Source organism: Thunnus thynnus, chromosome 19 (genome assembly GCF_963924715.1).
Source record: "Thunnus thynnus chromosome 19, fThuThy2.1, whole genome shotgun sequence".
NCBI classification, from domain to species: domain Eukaryota; kingdom Metazoa; phylum Chordata; class Actinopteri; order Scombriformes; family Scombridae; genus Thunnus; species Thunnus thynnus.
In genome coordinates, this window is record NC_089535.1 from 17,089,472 (window position 1) to 17,109,480 (window position 20,009).

Below are 20,009 nucleotides of genomic sequence, written 5' to 3' on the forward strand. Positions count from 1 at the left end.
CATGTGTTTGTATGAGAAAAGCTGTAATTAATGTAATTGTAATAAAATGAATGATAGCTGATTTAATTTGGCTGCTTCAGTTTCAGGGTCCTGTTATTGTGCATGTAGGCTCACTGTAACTGTCAGGGATTGCTGGGACAATAAACTAGAGCCACCGTTAATTTAATATTAGTATACCTTTGCTTTCCCTACTATGACAGGTCAAAGTGTGTCCTTGGGATAAAGGCCTATTAACACACTACAGCGTCATTCCTTGTCAAATCAAATAAGGTTGTTGCAGCACCGTCTCAGATTTTGATTGAACCCAAAAGTAAGGCCTGTAAAATATATAATGTAATATAATATAATGTGTAAGATGGCGCTGCAGCCACTTTTCTGGATTCTGTCTGATTTGACATGGATGACCATATAGTGGGACTTGCTTATATTTTGTTATCATTATAATACACATTAGTTTATCATATATTTACCTATATCATAGCTTGGTGATAGGTAGGCCTATGAAATCTACAGGGTGTGAGTGTTTGATATATGAAATGTATATTTTTATGTCAGTATGATTTAAATGAAATACAAAGACTACTTCCCAAAGCATCTTAGCCATCAACATAAAGCCACTGCCTAAAATACACGTGGTCTCAGACCCCATAATTAACATCTAGGACCCCCTGAAAACCTCCAAATCACATTTTGGGTGCCTAGAATTGAGCCTATTATTTGGTATTTATTTATATTGTTTATTTACATGTTGAAATGTTGAATGGTAATGAAATAAACAGTAAACTGGCAGCTAAGTATATCTTGGTCCCACTCTTGATAGCATGGGTATAATGGCACTGCTTTTTAGTTGTGCAAACTAAAAATATAGGCTAATTGATATATTTACTTGCAGTTTTACTACTCTGCTGCCTATTTGACAAACCTCATTTAAGTTTTTAAAGTCCAATAAACATAAACAATAAACAGCAAGTGCCTGCCCATGTCAAAATACAAGTCCGTATCCAAAGAAATACATTTTAAGTCCTTAAATAGTCCACAGTACATCACGAGACAAACAAATTAAATAAGAGGCGAGTGCGCTTGGACTACACACTTACTTTAAGTCAGGAGATAATTTCAGGAAACATCACTTGTTTTAAAACATTTCTTATTTTTTCATGGGACGTAAGATGCTTAATAGTGTGGTGTTCATAGCCTGATACTGGATTATTGAGGCTGATACTGGTATATCGTGACCTTGATACATATTTAGAGGGACATTTTACAGTTGAGAAATGAACCAGTCTGTGCTCTCTGGTGGACAGGTTGAGGTAAATTACAAAAAGTGTCTCAATCACAAACGTAGTTGGCGTTTCTGTTCTGCAATTTCCTCTTACATGTTGGCTGACATTTCCTGTATGCACACCGATACCAATATATTTGCAAAAAGCTCATATTGGCTGATATATCGGCTTGGCTCTGTTGATAATGTTGTACAGCCACTTGGATTGAGACATAGGTCTGCTCTGATTTATAAAGTACTGTACACCTATAAATGTCTGTAAATCTGTCTACACAATGATAGACGAGTATGATTCCACCTGTCATCAGGATATTTCACACACTACATAAAGCTAAAATAAAAATGTCCAGCATTTGTTTTAAATATCGATCCGTCATGATGTTTTTGTTATTGTTCAGAGTACCTAAAGCCTATTGCTGAGGAGGAGAGGAAGATTGAGGAAGCAGAAAAGAAGGCCAGAGAGGAGCAGGAGCGTATCAACAAACAGCTGGCTGAAGGTAACACAGTCACACTGTCTTTGTTCCTGTCTCTTTACCTGTCTGTCACACAAGCATGTTGTTTATCTAAAAGATTATGACATTATGTCAAATTAATGAGAAAATGTCATATTTATATATCTCTGCTTGTTCTCTCTCCTCTTCTCTTCTCTGCAGCAAATTCTGACACCATCCTGAAATGAACAATCTCTGGACCTGTGTTGATATGTTCCAAACTCAATAAAAACACAAATTATTTTTCATGTAAAAATTGAAGTGTTGGGGTGTTATTTATGGCTTTTGCAAGGGTTGATTTTATAGTTCCCATAAAACTAGTTAATATCATTCAATTAAGAAGGTCTTATTTCAAAACACTTGACTCTCTGCTGTTCTTCAGGTGTAGTTTGTTTGCTGAATGCAAAGAAAGAACAAACTGTACACAGATTTTGTGACTAGAGCAGGTGTGTGTGTGTGTGTGTGTGTTTGTGTGTGTGTGATTGTGTACACACCTGTCCTTCAGTAGGAGATGAGCATGGTTGTAATCCTGGCCTAGTTTAGCAGCAATCCCAGGATTGGGGTCATGGACCAGTAGTAGAAAGTGCAGTGTGGACAGAAGTGTTCCCTCAATACTCTTGTGTGTTGTGTAATGTTGTAATCTTCATTATGAAGTCTGCGTTGCATTATACAATTATACAGTGCAAGCTAGTGCTTTATAATGAAGGCAAAAAATCATTTTCCTGTAGATAATGTAAATCCAGATGAGGTTTTCCTATATTTCATGATGCTGCATATGACTAAATAAACCAAATTTAGCTTTACTTGATTCCAATAATAAGTCAGATTAGTGATATGTAGTGAGTTACCAAACCTCAAGCAAAATTTCAAGCTATCTTCTCCTTTAGGTTGTTTGTAAGTCTCAAAAAAAGTTTTAATACACAGAAATAAGTCACCCAGTTACCTCCATAAAAATACATTTGCTTTATTTGGGTCGTCACGTACACATGGAGCACATGAGGAGGCAAGCTTTAAAATACTGACCATAAAGTAAAGTAAGTCTATTTAAGAATGTTATTGGTACATTCCTTCTTTCCATACGTGGAATACTTGTACACCAGTAAATTGAGACAAGCACAATAAAACCATATTTCAGTAAATAAGGGGAATAAGAAATTACTTGACTCATTTTGCTAGTGCGCTCAAATTTCAGTAACTTACTAATTAAAAAATAAGCATCTATATTTCAACTAGAAAAATATTTTTTTTTATATTTACAGGGATGGAATCTGTACAAGTCATTACAAGAAGCTCAGTTGCTCCTTTATGCTGTCTCAAACAGCTTTGTTCCCTTGTCGCCTTCAAGGCCCATCTTCAGGGATTGTTATTAGAGGATCAGTGGTTAACACCGCTGCCTCACAGCACGACAGTCCTTTCTTTTTTTTGTGCAGTTTGCATGTTCTTCATATGTTTCCTGAGGTGTTTCAGTTCCCTCTGACATCAAAACACATGATGGGTCCACCGCAGAGGTTCATTTCCACATGGACATTAATGTACAACTGGGTTTTTCTGGGTTTTTTTTGCAGCTTTGAGAAAGTTTTTTAGTACTGCTGCTATTACAGTAAGCTTAAAAATTTGAATTAAGCTTATGGTGAAGTCCAATCATTCAGCTTATAATAATGACAGTTAAGTAAGATTTAAACAATAGAATAACCTGAATGAATCAGTCTTATCTGGAACCACCCAATTTTACAGATAAGAGCTGAATGTCAACTTGTTCTTACTTAATAAGACATTTGTAATATTATATTTGTAAAATATATTCTAGGCTACTCTCACACATATGTACAATATAAAGGCATCATGAATAAGCATCTAAACGCTTGTTTGCTGGCAGTAAACTTAAATCTCTATTGCGTTGCATTGATATGTATGAGAAGTAACTGTACTTCAGCAGCACTGAACATCTACCTTTGGCTCTCTGCAGTAAAAGTAAACAGACTCTCATTTGTAAATAGTAAATGACTGGAAGGAGTGAACATTACATAAACCTTATGGAATATAATGTACAGTAGTTCACTAATAAAGGATGATATGACATTTCAATCTAACTGTTCTGTGAAGCCTAAAACAAATTTTACAATATTTCACAATATATGACAAAATAGAACTCCAAACATTTTGTACCATCTTCAGATAAAAATAATTACTTGTTGCCTGTTTGAAAACAAAACTGCATGTTCACTCTTATGTATAATGAACATTTGTATTATTTACTACACAGATGTATTTACAGGTTGTATCCTGTGACGCTCGCTGTATTAAATATCTACGTTTAAGAGACCGGGAAAAAAAAATATAAAAGGTTGTGGTCATCTGTACATTTGAGAAACATGACTCACAACAAGGAAACCACATACAGTATATACACACACATATATGTCCACACATACACCCACTGTAACTAACATGAATCCTCAAGAGATAAGGAGACAGTTATGAGGATGAGAGAAACCTGAAATGCAAAAATCACCTTGACTCTATATTCATATGTAAATACAAATAATTTTAAGACAGGGATGGGCAGCTTTCCGTCAATGTAACCTGAAGTAAAAGTAGCCATGACTGGCTGTTTCTATTGTTCCTCAGTGATGTTTTCCCAAGGCGTGGTGGTGTCCTGCCCTGTCGTGTCCCATAATGATAAAAACATTGCTTTGTTCGGTGAGGATTCTTTCTTTGTTTCAGTTTTTCCTTTCTGATCGGCACCAGTTTTTACTGAAGAAATACTACGGGGCTCTGCTTACACTCTTGTATCCGTCTTCCTGACTTTATTGCATTTTTTTCCTCGGTAGGTGAGACAAAGTCAGTCTGTCACGTGCCGTCTGTGTGCACTCACATCATGTGCACAGCTCTGAGATGTTTTAGCACACTGAGCAGGTCTTGGAGCCTGAGCCTCCACCACTGGGATTGTTTGCAGGAGCTAGTGGACAAAGAACACAGACAAAAAAAGTCAATATATTTGTGAATCGGGAACAAAAATGTTTTTTACTTTTTTAGGTTCGATGTTCTCATTTCACCTTTACTGCCTGTGGCTGCCTCTTTTGCGGCCTTCTCTTCCTCTATAGCCTTGAGTTTAGCCTCGTACTCTTCCTTTTTAGCATTCCACTCATACCTGTTGTTCAAGATGCCGTCTAGCATGGGTGTGATTTGCGGGTGGAAGCGAGAGAACTCCTGAGGTAAGAGGGATAAAAGATGAAAACAACAGTTTAGGTGAGGGGAGTTTGTACATACTTGTTGATGCTTCAGTGAAAATAAATGAGCTGTTGGCTTTTATGTTGTTGGTAAAACCTTTGCACCAAAAATTGCACAAAAATATAAAATGGACTGGGAACACGCCCCAAAGAACATGGTGAAAAACTGATTTCATTTACCTAAACTAAAAAGAAACCATGTACTGTTTAGTTCATCAGTCAAAATGCAATGTTAAACATTACCTTGTAGACAAACGTGCAGACGAAGTCAATGAAACCACACTGTAGCTTGGGAAGCTCCGCTGCTTTGGTCCTGTCCATCATGGGCTGGTGGGAGGGAAAGAAACTGTTTGTGGCACTCAAAAACATCATATTAACAGTCCAGGAAATCAGTCAGTAGTCAGACTTCATCTTTACATTATTGTAATACAGTAGTACTGTATGCTCAGCAACAGCATCAGTGGCAGCACTAAGCTCAATGCTGCTGACCAGCTCTCCAGCAGTAAGCAAGGAGGAAATTATGTTCCATAAATTCGATTCTATTTTTATTACTTTAAAATTGATTAAAATCAACTTTTCTCTTGATAGATTGCTGAATAGTTCACCTTTCTTGTGGCCTTTTTTTTTTTTTTAGTGTTTTTAACACTCTTCCATTAAAGAGAACTAAATGCCTGAGATGACATTTATCCAGCTGGTTGTTTATAAGGGGCTGCAAGTTTATTGTGTTCTGTTTTTGCAGATTCATGACAGATTTGTGATCATTGTTTGCTAGACATGTCCAGACAGCAACGGGCCAATGGGTGCCTCACAGCTAAGCCAGTCAGCATCAGCTTTAAACAAAAAACATGCAAAAATAAAACAACAAAAACTAACATGTTACTCCGTGATTAGAACCAGCCATGACGCTCCACAGATACATACAGTTATTTACTGACCCAAGCCTTTATTTGGCATATTTTCACATAGACATCCATAAAAACATTTAATACAACTAATTGTAAACTCACAATGGGGTTTTGCTCCAGTACTGTCCTTTCCAGGTCACCCTGCTCCCAAAACTCTGCTGCCACAGACAAGGCAACCTGAAGGATACACACACACACACATGGTCATCTTTGGAGTAGCAGCCCACAAACACAGTTAAGACACAGTTAACTGAATCACTATTCATTCAGTGAGTCACTAATGTGATTCTTTTTTTTTTTTTTTGTATTTCTCACCTTGCTCTGTACCTCCCAAGGCTTGGTGATAGCTGACAAGTCACATGCAGTCATCATCATTGCCCTGAAATGGAAACAATTTAGAGGATCACAGAAATGTAAAGGAAAGAAATAATGGTGTGTGTGTGTGTGTGTGTGCTTGTTGTACTCACATGACGATCTCTTTTCTGGTTGTTTCTAGAGACATGAAGTCCACCCACTTCTTTTCCTCCTCATATGTGTGTGAAAGGTCCACAATCTTCTGGAACATGGTCCTCTTCCTAGAAAGGTACGAGGAGAGGAGCTGTATTACTATTTATTATGTTTTGTGTGTTTTTACTGTATAGACAATAGAGAAAGATGAAAGAGTGAGTAAGTGAGAGACTGTACTGACTTGAAATAAAGAGCCAGGTCAGTGGCGATGATTGCGATGTCCATGAGATGAATCACATGGTCTACCTGTCGCCTGTTAAGGTTCTGGTAGATATTCAGTGACTGCAGGTGATATGGGAGGAGAGAAATGAGCATCAGTCATAGTAAACAACTGGAAGATGTGACATAGAAGTTTCAGTGACGTACTTGAGAGATGTAAATGTGCTATCAAATGACCTGTCCGTGTGGGAGTAAAAAGTGGCACAGGATGTAAATTACTCTCTAGTTAATTTTCATTCTCACCTCGTCAGACAACAGGAACTTTCCAAACTCTAGATGGTGTCGTTCCAGGATGGAGGAGCCGTGCAGTTTGGCCAGAGGGTTACCTGACCTGTTGGCAAAAATAGAATCCCTCAGATTTATATCAGATGGATTAAGCATGAGATTAACAATGATCACTATCAATTTAAAGTCCTTGGTGTTGACAATGTGAATAATTTTCTACAAATTATCACCCACTTTTTTTTAATGGCTTAAAATAGACTCAACCACATGACTCTTTATATAGGTAACCCTGTTTTCTTCCAGGTAGCTGCTGGTTTTAGTCGCTGTTCATGTCATAATAGAATAAAATCAACTTTTAAAGACTTAAAATTTCCTTGAGAGATAATCCATTACGGTGAACATTACGTCTGAAAAGGTTAAGATACATTTAAAAAGCTTTTGAAACATTTGAAGTTTAGGTTGACTAACATCTGTGTTGGAAATCCATATTTCTGATATACACATAAGCACCTGAATACATCATTAATGCAGACTATTTTGAAGCAGTCTCCCCTTTCAGCTGCCTTACCACACAAAAATAAAGTAACTTTGACTTAAACAAAATCAGACACAATGCACACTGTGAAGGATAACTCATCTCCAGCAAGTTTCGAGTCTTTGTAAGTTGATTATCATGCTGTGCTAAAATTGATTGAAGATAGCACTTACTTGACCTGGTACAAGTTGTTGGTCCCTCTGTGATCAATATCATGGAGGAAGCCTGCAGTTATCATGGCCATCACCTCCAAGTCAGTGTAGTATCGCTTCAGTACTCCCGTCTGAGCACACAGGGACACACACAGAGTGGTCCAAACAAAGAAAATACACAGAATCCATAACATGCTGCTGTAGACTCCAGCAAAGACCTAAATGTTGTCACTGTCTTGCATTTTTTAAACTTGCAGGCATCAAAGTGGAACATATTGTCCCTGCAGAAATTTAAATAACTTTGACTGTAAACGGAGGCTGAAACAACACACAAAATAATACCGTTAAGAGAGTAAACATGGTCTGTCCCACGTTGAAGCCATGACGCCAGTTGTGGTAGGTGATTCTCCTGTAGCCCTTACTGACTGAGTACATGAAACGAACCAGCACCTGAATAACCGCATGAATTATGAATAATTACATCACAAAACCAAGACGGAACAAATCTGCACAGTTTGAAGATATACTTGTATGTGTTTGTGTTAATATGTGTGTCTTAGATCACCTCTTGAGGGACCTGAAACTTCTTGACCACCCCGACCTCGTAGTACATCTGGATCCCACACCTCACCAGGTCCATCTCTGTGCAGTTAAAATCTGAAAAGTGGAACTCGTAGATCTCAAACTTCTTAATCAGTGGCGGTAGGTCTTTTTTCTAACAGGGAAATGAGAAGAACAAAAACAGAGGAAGTAAGTAAAGAATACAGCACATTCACAGCACTGGCAGACAGACAGCTCTGCTTAAATATAGTGTCACACTCTTCTAAAGATGAAATTACATGTGATGGACATCACATTAGAGACAAGTTTTAGTATTACCAGGATCTCTAGGAGCTCCTCCTCTTCACACTCTCTTGGTTCACAGCCGAAGCGCTCTCTGGTGTTCTGGGATAGATGAGAAAACCAAGTACAAGCACAGAGATAGTTAAACCTCCCACAATGTGTTTGAACAGAAAGTGCTGAAACATGAAGCTTTTGTCAGCTGGATGCTTGATTGTTTGTGGTGCACTCTGGAATTTTTTATAAAGCTTTCCTGAAGATTCAAATGTTTATAATCAATTAACAGGTGGGAAAAAGATATAATGTACTGACCAGGATATTTTGAATTTCATCATCCCGACATTTAACATGGTAGAGCACCATGTCTTGGGCAATGTCCTTTCGATTCTCAAGCTTGTTCATCTTGTCATAAGTGTCTGGGTTCAAGACTGACCAGCCCAGGAACTGAGTCAAAGCCTGCAAGACAAGCAGTAGCAGAAGATCAGACGTAGCACAATCTGTACAGTTCAGTATGTGTGTATATAGAGGATATTCTTTTTCCTCTCTTTGCTAGGTGAACCTTTCTTAACCAAGTCATACCAAGATGTCATTGAAAGTATGTACGTCATCAATAGTGAGGGACTATACATGTATAATGTAGAACAATTCGATGCATATAAAAACTTAAAAAGCCACCGAAAATTTTAATGAATTTAATTATGTGACAGAATTCAGAGTTAGGTAAGAGTGATTAATATACCTCCATGAGCTGCTCATCCTGATCATCAAAAGGCTTTCCATCTTTTCTGTTGTAGAAAGTGGCCACACCGACTATCTCTTCTTTTTTGTTGACGATTGGCAGCGAGAGAACATTTTTTATGGTCCAACCACTGCTGTCGAGCGGCTCAGTCTGCAATATTGGAATAGCAAGCGAGCAAATGTCATTTGTCTGATATTCCTACTGGTATTTGTAAAATAATCTATTTTCCCTTCAGCAGTGTGAGGCCTTTTCAACTCTTGTACCTGAAACTGGAACATCTCATCAGCTGCTGCATTCATGATGTTACAAATCTAAAGGAGGAGAAATAGAACAGATTGATCAAGGTGGAAAATGTGCAAATACGTGAATTTGGTGTTAAATGATCCAAAAGTTTGTGGTAATGGAATAAAGAGAAACTCACAAAACCGCTCTCAGCAACATAAGTGGGCAGGCCGCTACTCAAGGCCCAATGATCTGGGGCTGGATTGCTGTGTGACAGACAATTTAGCAGGCATGAGCACAGATTGTCAGACTGATCATTAGTATTAGTTTTTCTCTATCTTAACTTAAATAACATTGCTTAGCTTTTTAAAAAATCTAGTAACTAAGGCTTATTTACTTATCTTTTACTGTCATATTATTACTTTACCACATCATAAAAATCATGATTATTTAGACTGAGGCAAATTTTCCAAAAGAAAAAAAAAAAGGATTTACTTACGGTATTACTTTGATGTCTTCCTTCCCGTGTAATATATAGTCAATCACTTTGTAAAAAATGATCTCCTGAAAAAAAAATAAAACACACAGATGAGTCAGTTATAGAAAAGTCAAGTGATGAGTGGTGATGTCTACCTCTGAAATGTTATATTAAATATGTTATGAGTTAGATAAATCAAATAAGATGTAAAGAACGTACTCTTCCATCTGGGGTTACAGGACCAGAGTAAGGTGCCTGCTCTCCCATCAACACTGGCCAGATGTCAAAGAACTCCTGGAAGGAGACAGACACAAAAATGTATAGAAAAAGTCAGCACCTTGTGGTAATAAACACGTAGGATATTAGAGGCAAAGACACAGAAACATAAAGTACCTTTTCCTTCGTCATGTCTAGTAAACCAACAGAGTAGCGGTCACAGTTGAGGTAGGCTCGCACTGTATACAAGGCTTTGTGAAACTGTCGCTCAATGTCTGTCAGCTCTTCAAATACCTTGTTGGCAGACCACAGCAGCAGCTAGGACACATAACACACATGCAGCACAGGAGTTCAGTTAATGCAGTAATTCTGTAATTTACAACATGTACATAGAATGAAAAGTTGAACCCTGAGAGTGACGTCTGCGAGTGAATGTCATTTACCTGTCCTTTACGTGTCTCACAGCTGTGGAGGTAACTCAACTGGTAGATCTTCAAGTTCAGACTGGCAATTTTCAGATACTTTAAAAAGAGCTAAATGGACAAACAGGAGAAAAGAAAGCAACATAAAGCATGATATGACACAATATTAGATGTGGTGATGTGTGATTACATAAGAAACTGCAGAGAGAGAGAACATTACAGTACATGGCAAAGTCGACAAGGTGTGCTTTTTAAAAACAATGTGTACAATAACCTCACCTGCACATATACAGACTATATACAGTAAATGTACTGAAAGCAGTGACAGCTACTCAGAGGATTACTAATTTTAAAAGCACAATAATTCAAGCGTTTTGACAAAGTGATTACACTCTATTCTTGGTTAAGCTTCTATTAAAAAACACTAAAAAGTATTTTTTATATAACCAAGAAACGTCGTCAGTTGAATTATTTCTTATTACCTAATTATTTATTAGACTGTTTTAAACAAAGTGATTTTCTCACGTCTAATGAAAGCCCATTATTAATGTGTTCATTTAAAGGTAACGATTAACAATCCTGGCAAATACAACTACTAGAAACACATTAAAATCTTTTTGTAAACTGTATTTATTCATATTTAAGTATATTTTTAAGTATATTTTATGGGAATTTGCTTTATTTCTTGCTTTAACTGTCATTCAGATACACAATATACAGTACGGGATTTTTTGGTTAATAAAATCATGTGTCTAATAGTTACATGGTGTTAAAAAAGGCATTAAGCTTCTGTGGGTCTAAGTTTATAACCGACCTGTCTTCCCTCAGGCTTATTTCCTTTTTGAAGCTTAGTTTATTCCTAATTGGGATGATATTATCATGCGGGATGGATTACTGACCTGACACATATTGAACACACTCTGGTCCCCCTCCTCGTAAAGACCTTAATAACCTACCAGTCGGCTCAAAGGGAATTCCCTCCCAGCAATACACAGCCCAAAGAGACAGTAGGCTGATGTCAGTGCTCTTTTATAGAATTATTTTCATGGTTTGATATACTGTAGTGATTGAGTGTGTAATTATCTGTCAGACTGTGTGCACTTGTGTGGGACTCACATCTTCATCTTCGGGAGTGAAATGTGTTGCTGTGGTCTTGTTGAGAGCCATAATGACGGCCACCAGGTCTTTGCCGTTGAGGATGGGCGCAGCCAGAATGCTCTTGGTCTCGTACTCTGTGAGTTCGTCGACGAATGAGCTGAAGTACTGGTTCTGAAAGACAGCAAATACCTGCTATTAGTATATACAGTACAGAAGTACTAAACACATGCAGAACTTCGTTCATGTTACATTTCAAACTTTTTCATTATTGTTACTGAGTACACAAAAAACCCATCTCTTATTCCCCATTTTTGTTTTGAAGAAAAGGTTTGGTCCAAAATTAAATTTATTTATAATATAATATACAGTTTATGTAATTTAACTTAACATTATAGTTGCTTTAGAACATCAGACATGTTAAATTTTTCAAACTCTTCATCTATATTTAGTATATTGTAGAGTTTTGTCTGAGTCATGATTGAATGAATGATTTATTAGAGGTTAATGGTTTTTCTCATCTATCATTAATAAATTACATTAATTACCGTCAAATGAATATTTTTATGAATGTTTTTTTTAAAATGTCTCCTGGTAGGCAATTCTACGCTTGTAAAGTGTGTACAGTAAACCACAATTGTAATAGTAACCCAGATGACAAATAATTTACAATAATGTCTTTGGAAAAAATCCCAGAAATCACTGTACAGAGACTGAAAGTAAGAATTACCAGGCATGTCCTCTACATGATTTACAAAAATAAAATGTCTCATGATCATAGGATCAACCAGCTGTTTCCCAGCTGTTTATGATGTCATCATAAAACTATAGTACTAATTTAAAATGGGTACAGTATATGTTCAGGTGGGTATCTTTGAAAACCAGATGTAAATATCTGCTCCATTAAAATCCTGATTTTAAGGTATATTACAGACACACTGTACAGTATCAATGCAGTGTAAAGGAAACCAGTTTTGATCTGTTTTACATTCCTGCTGACTAAATGCCAGAGGCGTCTAATCCCCAGCTAGAGCAGAGGCTGATGGGCTCTGGAAATAAATGGATTATGTCTGACAAGGGGATTTAAACCCTCACTTGGTCAAGTATAGACACATGTTATTAACTCCTGTTTCACTTGTCTACAACCTAAAGTGTTGGAAATGGCTTTTATGTATGATGTAATTCAATAAAATATGCAGATTTATAAAGGACCTGCCACTAATGTCCAAACATTACATCTGTTCAGTTTGACATCATAAAAATATTATTGAATTTCTTCTTCATAAACAGAAGAGTAGCTGCTAACGCTGGTGCTAGGTGCTAAACTATGTTTTAAACCTTGGCTATGTGTTAACACTACCCATAAGTTGCACTTCTACACCTGTGCATTATTGATAACCACCCCACGAATTAAATCTGTGAGACCATAGAATATAGATAGAATATTATTTATAGTTTGTATCAAACAGCTTTTCTAAAAATAGGTTTGAATTACACATCTGTCCTACCTCTTTTGACTAAATCGTATCATTCAGACAGTTTCTCCTTGTGTTTTTATTCTTATTCTGAACAGTTCAGTCCTCATGGCTGTGGCCTTGTTGCTTTTTTCAAATGTGAGCTATCAACACTTGTCCTAGAATTACTTTTAAGGGATAATATTCCTTTTTCAACATGCCAGTCATCTTGAGTTTTGATTGCCTGTTAGCATCTTAAAATCTGTAAAAATGAAGACCAGGCTGCACACTTTCATGATGCAATGATGCAATAAGAAGAGCATCAAGACATTATTGGCTGATGCTTACTCCATCTGTAACTTCGTACTTATAGATCAGTTTCCTGTTGTTACACTTAGACTTCAAGTGAAAGGATTTACTAGCAAAGGCCAAAACCCTACATGAGATATTTATTTGGACAAGTTGGCAACACTGGGATCCTGCTCTGTGTTGCAGCCCCACTTGCCGATATTTTTACATAAAAAGTGTCCCTAAAGCAGTTTTAATATTTGTCAGCACAAAATCACAATGCTTACGTCACTCTTACGAGCTACAATGACTTTCAAATAAGTCGCTAAGAACATAAACTTCTAATTATTATTTAAAGCCACGATGTGTAGGATTGAAAATTGACAGCTGTGGCGTCATCTGATGGTCGTATCATGAATGACACTGTGACGACTCAACTGCTCTCCATCCACATAGGGTTTTATCTTTCCAAGCTCAGGATTAGTTTTAATTGGTGCCTTTTCCCCCCACTCCCCCCACTTACCTCTTTGACATCTTTAACATTAACAGTCTTCTTGGTCAGAGCCACGTGTCCGACTATTCCCATGTCCAGTGGATAGACGATCTCAGAGTCTGGTGGCACCACACAATCGTCTAACTCGGAGTCCGTGGTAACGTTGAAGAGCCTTGTGGCGAGCTCTCCGATGCCGTTCCGCTGCCGGTACATGAACAAGCTGCACCGGTCAGCGTGGATGAGAGCAGTGATTCTCTTCAGGATCTTAAAGACCACCTTTTCCACGTTGATGTTTTCCTGCATGTCTTTGATCAGGTCATACATGATTCGGCTCTCTTCAACCTTGAAAAAGAGAGAAAAATAGGCCCATTTTTAAAATTTGGTTTCAGTAGAGAAGATTAGGAGGGTGGTAGTGAATTCAGGCATTTGGCAAAGGTTATACTGTATATGTTGGGCAAATCAGGCTGGTCAACCATGAAAAAGTTTGGTCAATAGTCTCTACCTGCTCTTTTTCTTCTTAATAAACAAGTAGTGAAATAATTTCGTTTACCTGACTTAGCTCCTGAAGCTGGCTGAAGTCAACCTGTTTCTCTGGGAGTCCTGACACCTTCGATATGAAGTCTGGGCTCATCTTCTTGGCAAAGTATTGTTGCGCAAACGCAGGGTTCCCTTTGAGGAACGTTTCCACATCTTCCTTTTGCACACCCATGGTTCCTTCTGTCTCCTCTTCTCCTCCAAAATGTCCCTGTCGTCTCCTTCTTCAGGTCAGCGATGAAGCTCCTGCTTGGTCCAACACTGCTCTAAATGAGCTACCTCCAACTTCTCCAAATGTCTGAGTAAAAGTAAAAGACAAAATATGCAAAACAGGTACAAAAACGTCTCAGTATTCTCCAGTTTAGACCTCCGAAATAAAACCGGACCTTACCCAATTGTTACACAGAAAGGGGGAAAACAGAGGTGGACACATTCAAACGCAGATAAAAAAAAAGATAATCCCACCCCCTGTTAGTGGGATGAGCGGACTGAGTGAGGGAGAGCCCTGAGGAGTAGTCAGAGGGCTGAATCCAAACAATCCATCTGTCATCAGCAGATAGTGCTGAAGGTTAGCAGGGATCTGCCTATGCTAAACTCGTCAGCTGATCATCTAGTAACGGATATGTGGGCCATATGATCCAGCCCCAGTTTGCTTCAGTACATTCAGCACCTTTATGACAGCACAGTTAGGTTGAATAAATCACATTAGATCAAAATGTGCAGGAAAATCTTCTGTATGTAAAACACCCAGATTTCACACAAAAGCTATACAAATCAATATGTGCAATAACATATCACTCTCTTTTTCACTGCACTCATCAATTCTCAATTTAACATTTAATTCCAGTGAGCATTTCCTTGACAGTTAATTTAAAAGTCAAGTTCAAATTGAATTATTTATATTCATAGTTCTTTCTCTGACTTGAATACATTTACACAAAGACAAAAAAAAACTAACAATGTGACACATTGATCAAACTAATGAAATAAATGATAAAAATACAAATCTTTGTCAGGCAGGCTTTGTGTATGCATCAACATGACATTTACAAGATTCAATTATATATTCATGAGTATCTTTATCCTTCTCATATTATTTTTCAGTTTGTTTTGTCTTTTTCAGTGTACTGTCTCTGTCTGTCTCTGTCACGCATGCAGGCCTACAGTACCTGTACAAGCTCTTTAAGTCCTTATTAAACAAGGCCTCCTCTGGCATAAGCCCTATTTAGTTAGGACACTACCTGATTATCTCAGCACCCCAACTCTCTGTCTTTCTCCACATTCAATCTTTAATGCAGTCCACCTGCAGTACCTTTCTGTGTTTCCACAGCTTTAAGCGATATGATGATTAGAGAGAATGCAGAGTGATACTGTATCTGTCGTCATGCTGAAAGGGCTGAAAGAGAGAGAGAGCTACTTTAGAGCGTCTGATTTAACATTCATGGGATAGTATTGTTAGAGAGAAACACACACACATAAAATGAGAGACAGAGATGGTCTGTGAGAAAATCCTTTCATTCAGAGCAGGGAACACCTGTCTATAATAAGGTTTCATAAACACCTTAAACAAAAGGTCAAATAGATAATCTGCTTCCACTATAATAGATTACGGCAGGTCCAGAGTGTGTGTGACTGTGAGGGGGCGGGGTCGGGGGAACATAGTAAGTTAGGTTGTTCAGTTTAATAATTGTGTGTGTTATTGATTTGAGTGTGTGTGACTATGGGAAATCCAACATATGAATTTCAGTAATCACCTCTTTCTGGGGCAGTTATTTAGCCTCACAGGGGTTTAGTAGCACACACCAAAACTCCCTGCTGTGCCTCTCAGTGCTGTTCTATGAACCAAATTTTTTTCATGTACTTCATTGAGGTTAATAAATAGTGCATTTTTAGGAACATAAAGCTAAACCTGATCTATTTTTACAGTTGTTATTTTGGTAAATTTTAACACGGAGGCCTAAATCTTAACATTAAACCTAAAATCAATTAGGAATACATTTGTTTATTTGGATCTCTTTGGCTAATCTCCCAAGAGTCCATTTTAAAATCACCATAAGAACATTTTCAGGACACTATAGGCAGCACATATACGCACACGCATACGCATCATACTGTATATACACTTGACTATAATACACTCACTCACACACTCAGTTAAGCTTAATCATACATGATTTCACATACTGACCATGTGCTTTTCTTGCACCAATAATGGTTTGTCCTGAATACTTATTGGTCTTTTGAACTTTTGAATTTTACTGACACCCATAGTTGCCACAGCCAGTGTTTAGGATTGAAAAATTATACATATAAAAATGTTTTATATCACGTTTCCAGACTTTACAAACCTGCCAGGGTTGTAAAATACAGTGTTGCATCCCTAGATAGATGCAATACTGAATAATCGATGCACTATATAAATTAAGTATTATTATCTTATTAAATAGAACATTTTTTCATACCCTCTCTGAACACAGTTTTTTGTCTTTCAGGCTCATAGGGATAAACTCTGAGGGAGGCACCCTGGCAGGACGGGACAAAGTCCTGTCAGAGAAGACAGAAAGTCACACAGAAAACGATGACATCCGTCAACCCTTGTGTTTCTACTAAAGAAACTAATGGACTTTTGAGTGGGACTTCATATAGGTCAGTGAACCCTCTCATCCACCCACACAATCAGTCTGTTAGCCACACTTTTCAGTTACTCACTCAGTTATTCTTGATCACTCACTCACTCACTCACTCACTCACTCACTCACTCATTCACTCACTCACTACAAACCCTTATAAATACACACTTAACTTGGACAGTTTGGTTACAGCTTACATTAGAGGAGCATGTTAACATGTTTATAATGTTTTATGTCTTTATTTGTAGTAAGTAAGTATTTACTTTTTAAATGACCTAAGTTTAAGTGTAACTACTTGAATGAGCTCCATGCTTTATTTTCCTATTACTTTCTAATTATATAAATGTACAAATGTTTATTAACATTTTAAATGGAGATACTAAAGTGAGACATGGTTTGCAAGATGCACCTTGAAGTTGTATCATTTGTCTTAAATTTTAAGTCACAATTCAAATGGCTGTTCATTCACTGTTGTAAATATTGTCAATGAGTAATTATATCAAGTCACAAGGTTTGGGGAAAAGCATAGCTGGACCATCTCTGTGTCTTCAGTGAAACAATTTTATAATCTTCAAATTATTAAAAATATTTTCTAACACTGATGGCACACAAGAAGTGTACTGGTACCGATTTTCAAGAATAAGGGTGATGTGCAGAGCTGTAATAACTACAGAGGTATAAAATTGATCAGTCACCGCATGAAGCTATGGGAAAGGGGCTAGACTGAGAGGAGAGGTGATGATTAGTGAGCAGCAGTATGGCTTCATGCCAGGAAAGAGCACTACAGAAGCGATGTTTGCTTAGAGGATGTTGATGGAGAAGTATAGAGAAGGTCAGAAGGAGTTTTGGTGTCTTTTTGGTTCCAGAGAAAGCATATGACAGGGTGCCGAGAGAGGAGGTGTGGGATTGTATGAGGAAGTCGGGAGTGGCAGAGAAGTATGTAAGAGTGGTGCAGGATATGTATGAGGGCAGTGTGACAGCGGTGGGGTGTGCGGTTGGAATGACGGATGGGTTCAAGATGGAGGTGGAGAGAGAGATGCTGGTTATATTGGGAGAAGGATGCTGAAGATGGAGCTGCCAGGCAAGAGGAAAAAGAGGAAGTTCTAAGAGGGGGTTTATGGATTGGGTGGGGACAGACACGCAGGTGGTTGCTGCGACAGAGGAAGATGCAGAGGACAGGAGGAAATGGAAACGAATGATCTGCTGTCGCGACCCTCCTAGTGGGAACAGCTGAAAGAAGATGGTTCATGTTTTATCTCCTCTCAGCTGTTACAGTGTTCACTTATAATTAATAATAGTAAAAATAATCAGGGGTGTCTTCAGGCTTTGAGCTTCAGTTCCATCAGAATGAACCTGAGAACCAAAACAAACTTTATGTATGAGTTTTTAAAACTAACTTACTTTAAAAACTCCAGAAAAGTGTTTTGAATGTTCAGGTCAAAGGTCAAAATGTCTCTTCAAACCACTGTAGAGATGTCAACGCTCTGAAACTCCAAAATTGTTCCTCCTCCAAACTATCAAAAACATCCTCCAAAACTATCCCAACCTTCCCCAGAGTATTCAGTCATTTCATTGGCTGTGCTGGTGTGTGAAATCTCTATGAATCATGACACGAGTCCTGCAGCAGTGTTTTTACAGTGAACTCTAAAAAGGTGAAATAGTTGTATGGAGTCTGGTGAGAGTTCTTAAAGGATTAGTGAGGCTGCAGCTGAATAAAAACAGGATCAAAAGAGGATTTTTTTCTGTAAATCAGCGAAAACGTGCTCACAGTCTGCAGGCTGAGGGACGACTGGATGGACGGATAGAAGTTTGACAAACTGTGATTGTAATCTGATTACTTATGATACCTTTTTTTAACTTTTGGAGCAATTTAAGTCCAAAGTGAGGACTTTTACAGCAGTTTTCAGATCTCATCAGTGTGTGACATCATCAGGCACAGGGAGTAAACATGTCTCACTCTCACAATTTTAACTCTCCAAGCACATATCATACCTCAAAATGTTGCCATGAGCCTCCTCTCTCTTAAAATGTAAATATATTTCCTATAGGAGTTATAGTTTTTGAGATCTAAACCTTAATTTATAGGAAACACACTGTCTAGCTGTCATTGACTGCAATACAAACTGCAGGTGGTCCCTCCTGTTTCTTGTACAGATATTAACATCCTCATCCTCAGCTAATCCTGCTGCCACTAATGATGTACAAATCTCTGGGCTGCAAGCTTTAGTTTTAGGCAAATCGATTTCTCCTCAACAAATTGGGAATGTTTTCTTAACATGTCGGGGCCAGTCTGCTGGCTCAGCGGTTTAAGCAATGTTCTCATGGTCAGCTTCCTTATGAGATTACAAGGTTGTGGGTTCAAATCCCTGTTCCTGGCAAGACTGCTCACTTTAAGCAAATGCGAACACAGAGACACACAGCTGGCTCCAATTCAGATTATCTCTCTCCTGTTTAACTGTAAGTACATTCAAACCATCAGTGGCTTCAGGTTTCATCCACAGCTCAAAACTGCTTCAGTCTCACACACGTGCGCACACAAAAACAATATAAAGAAAGACACACTGCATACCGGCAGGCACAAATACACAAACACAGACTGCACTCCCTGTCACCTTGTCTCCTCTCTTCAAATTAAGTTGTTTAGAAACAATATTAGCTTCTTGGAATATACCTCCTAGCATACATTACAGTGGTGTGAAAACTGTCCAGAAAACCTTTTGTCTGATCTGATGGAGGCTGTTGTATCTTTTTAAACATGTGTGTCAGAGGAGTCAGAACAATTCAAACCATGATGAAGATAGATATGCACGGTACTCAGTCAATATATACTGTTACATGTGACTCTTATATAACCTCCTCTGTACAATATAAAAAAAAATGCAGCTAGAGCCACAGCTTGTAGCAGCTGCTGCAGCTAGTAGTCTAATCAGCTAGCAGCAATCACATGCATTTTCTTTAGAAAAAGCACATTCCAGTTTGGATTTAGAGTTCCACATCACTACTATACTACCAATGTACGTACCACTCGCTAGTTGCAATGCTGACATGCACC

General features: G+C 37.9%; 1 protein-coding gene and 1 long non-coding RNA gene across 3 annotated transcripts; one reads left to right on the forward strand and one right to left on the reverse strand.

The window, feature by feature from the left end:
- Positions 1-1,779, forward strand: LOC137171063 (uncharacterized). Its single transcript, XR_010924708.1, has 2 exons — positions 1-940; positions 1,022-1,779. It is a non-coding gene; the product is annotated as an uncharacterized lncRNA (long non-coding RNA).
- Positions 1,780-2,721: 942 nt separating this feature from the next.
- pde6b (phosphodiesterase 6B, cGMP-specific, rod, beta) lies at positions 2,722-15,120 on the reverse strand. 2 transcript variants are annotated; one of them, XM_067574834.1, is made up of 24 exons: positions 14,719-15,120; positions 14,344-14,625; positions 13,824-14,135; positions 11,580-11,732; positions 10,485-10,574; positions 10,219-10,359; positions 10,045-10,119; positions 9,847-9,911; positions 9,547-9,613; positions 9,389-9,436; positions 9,126-9,275; positions 8,699-8,842; positions 8,426-8,491; positions 8,112-8,261; positions 7,889-7,996; positions 7,568-7,677; positions 6,878-6,965; positions 6,597-6,697; positions 6,376-6,483; positions 6,224-6,287; positions 6,011-6,085; positions 5,247-5,330; positions 4,830-4,983; positions 2,722-4,732 (listed from the first exon to the last, which is right to left on the reverse strand). In XM_067574834.1, exons 2-24 carry the CDS (start codon positions 14,500-14,502, stop codon positions 4,674-4,676), a joined length of 2,571 nt encoding a protein of 856 aa, XP_067430935.1. In that variant the 5' UTR covers positions 14,503-14,625; positions 14,719-15,120; the 3' UTR covers positions 2,722-4,673. The 2 variants fall into 2 exon arrangements, with proteins under 2 accessions (XP_067430935.1, XP_067430934.1); XM_067574833.1 differs by having other exon boundaries at positions 14,344-15,120.
- Between the last annotated feature and the right edge of the window lie 4,889 nt (positions 15,121-20,009).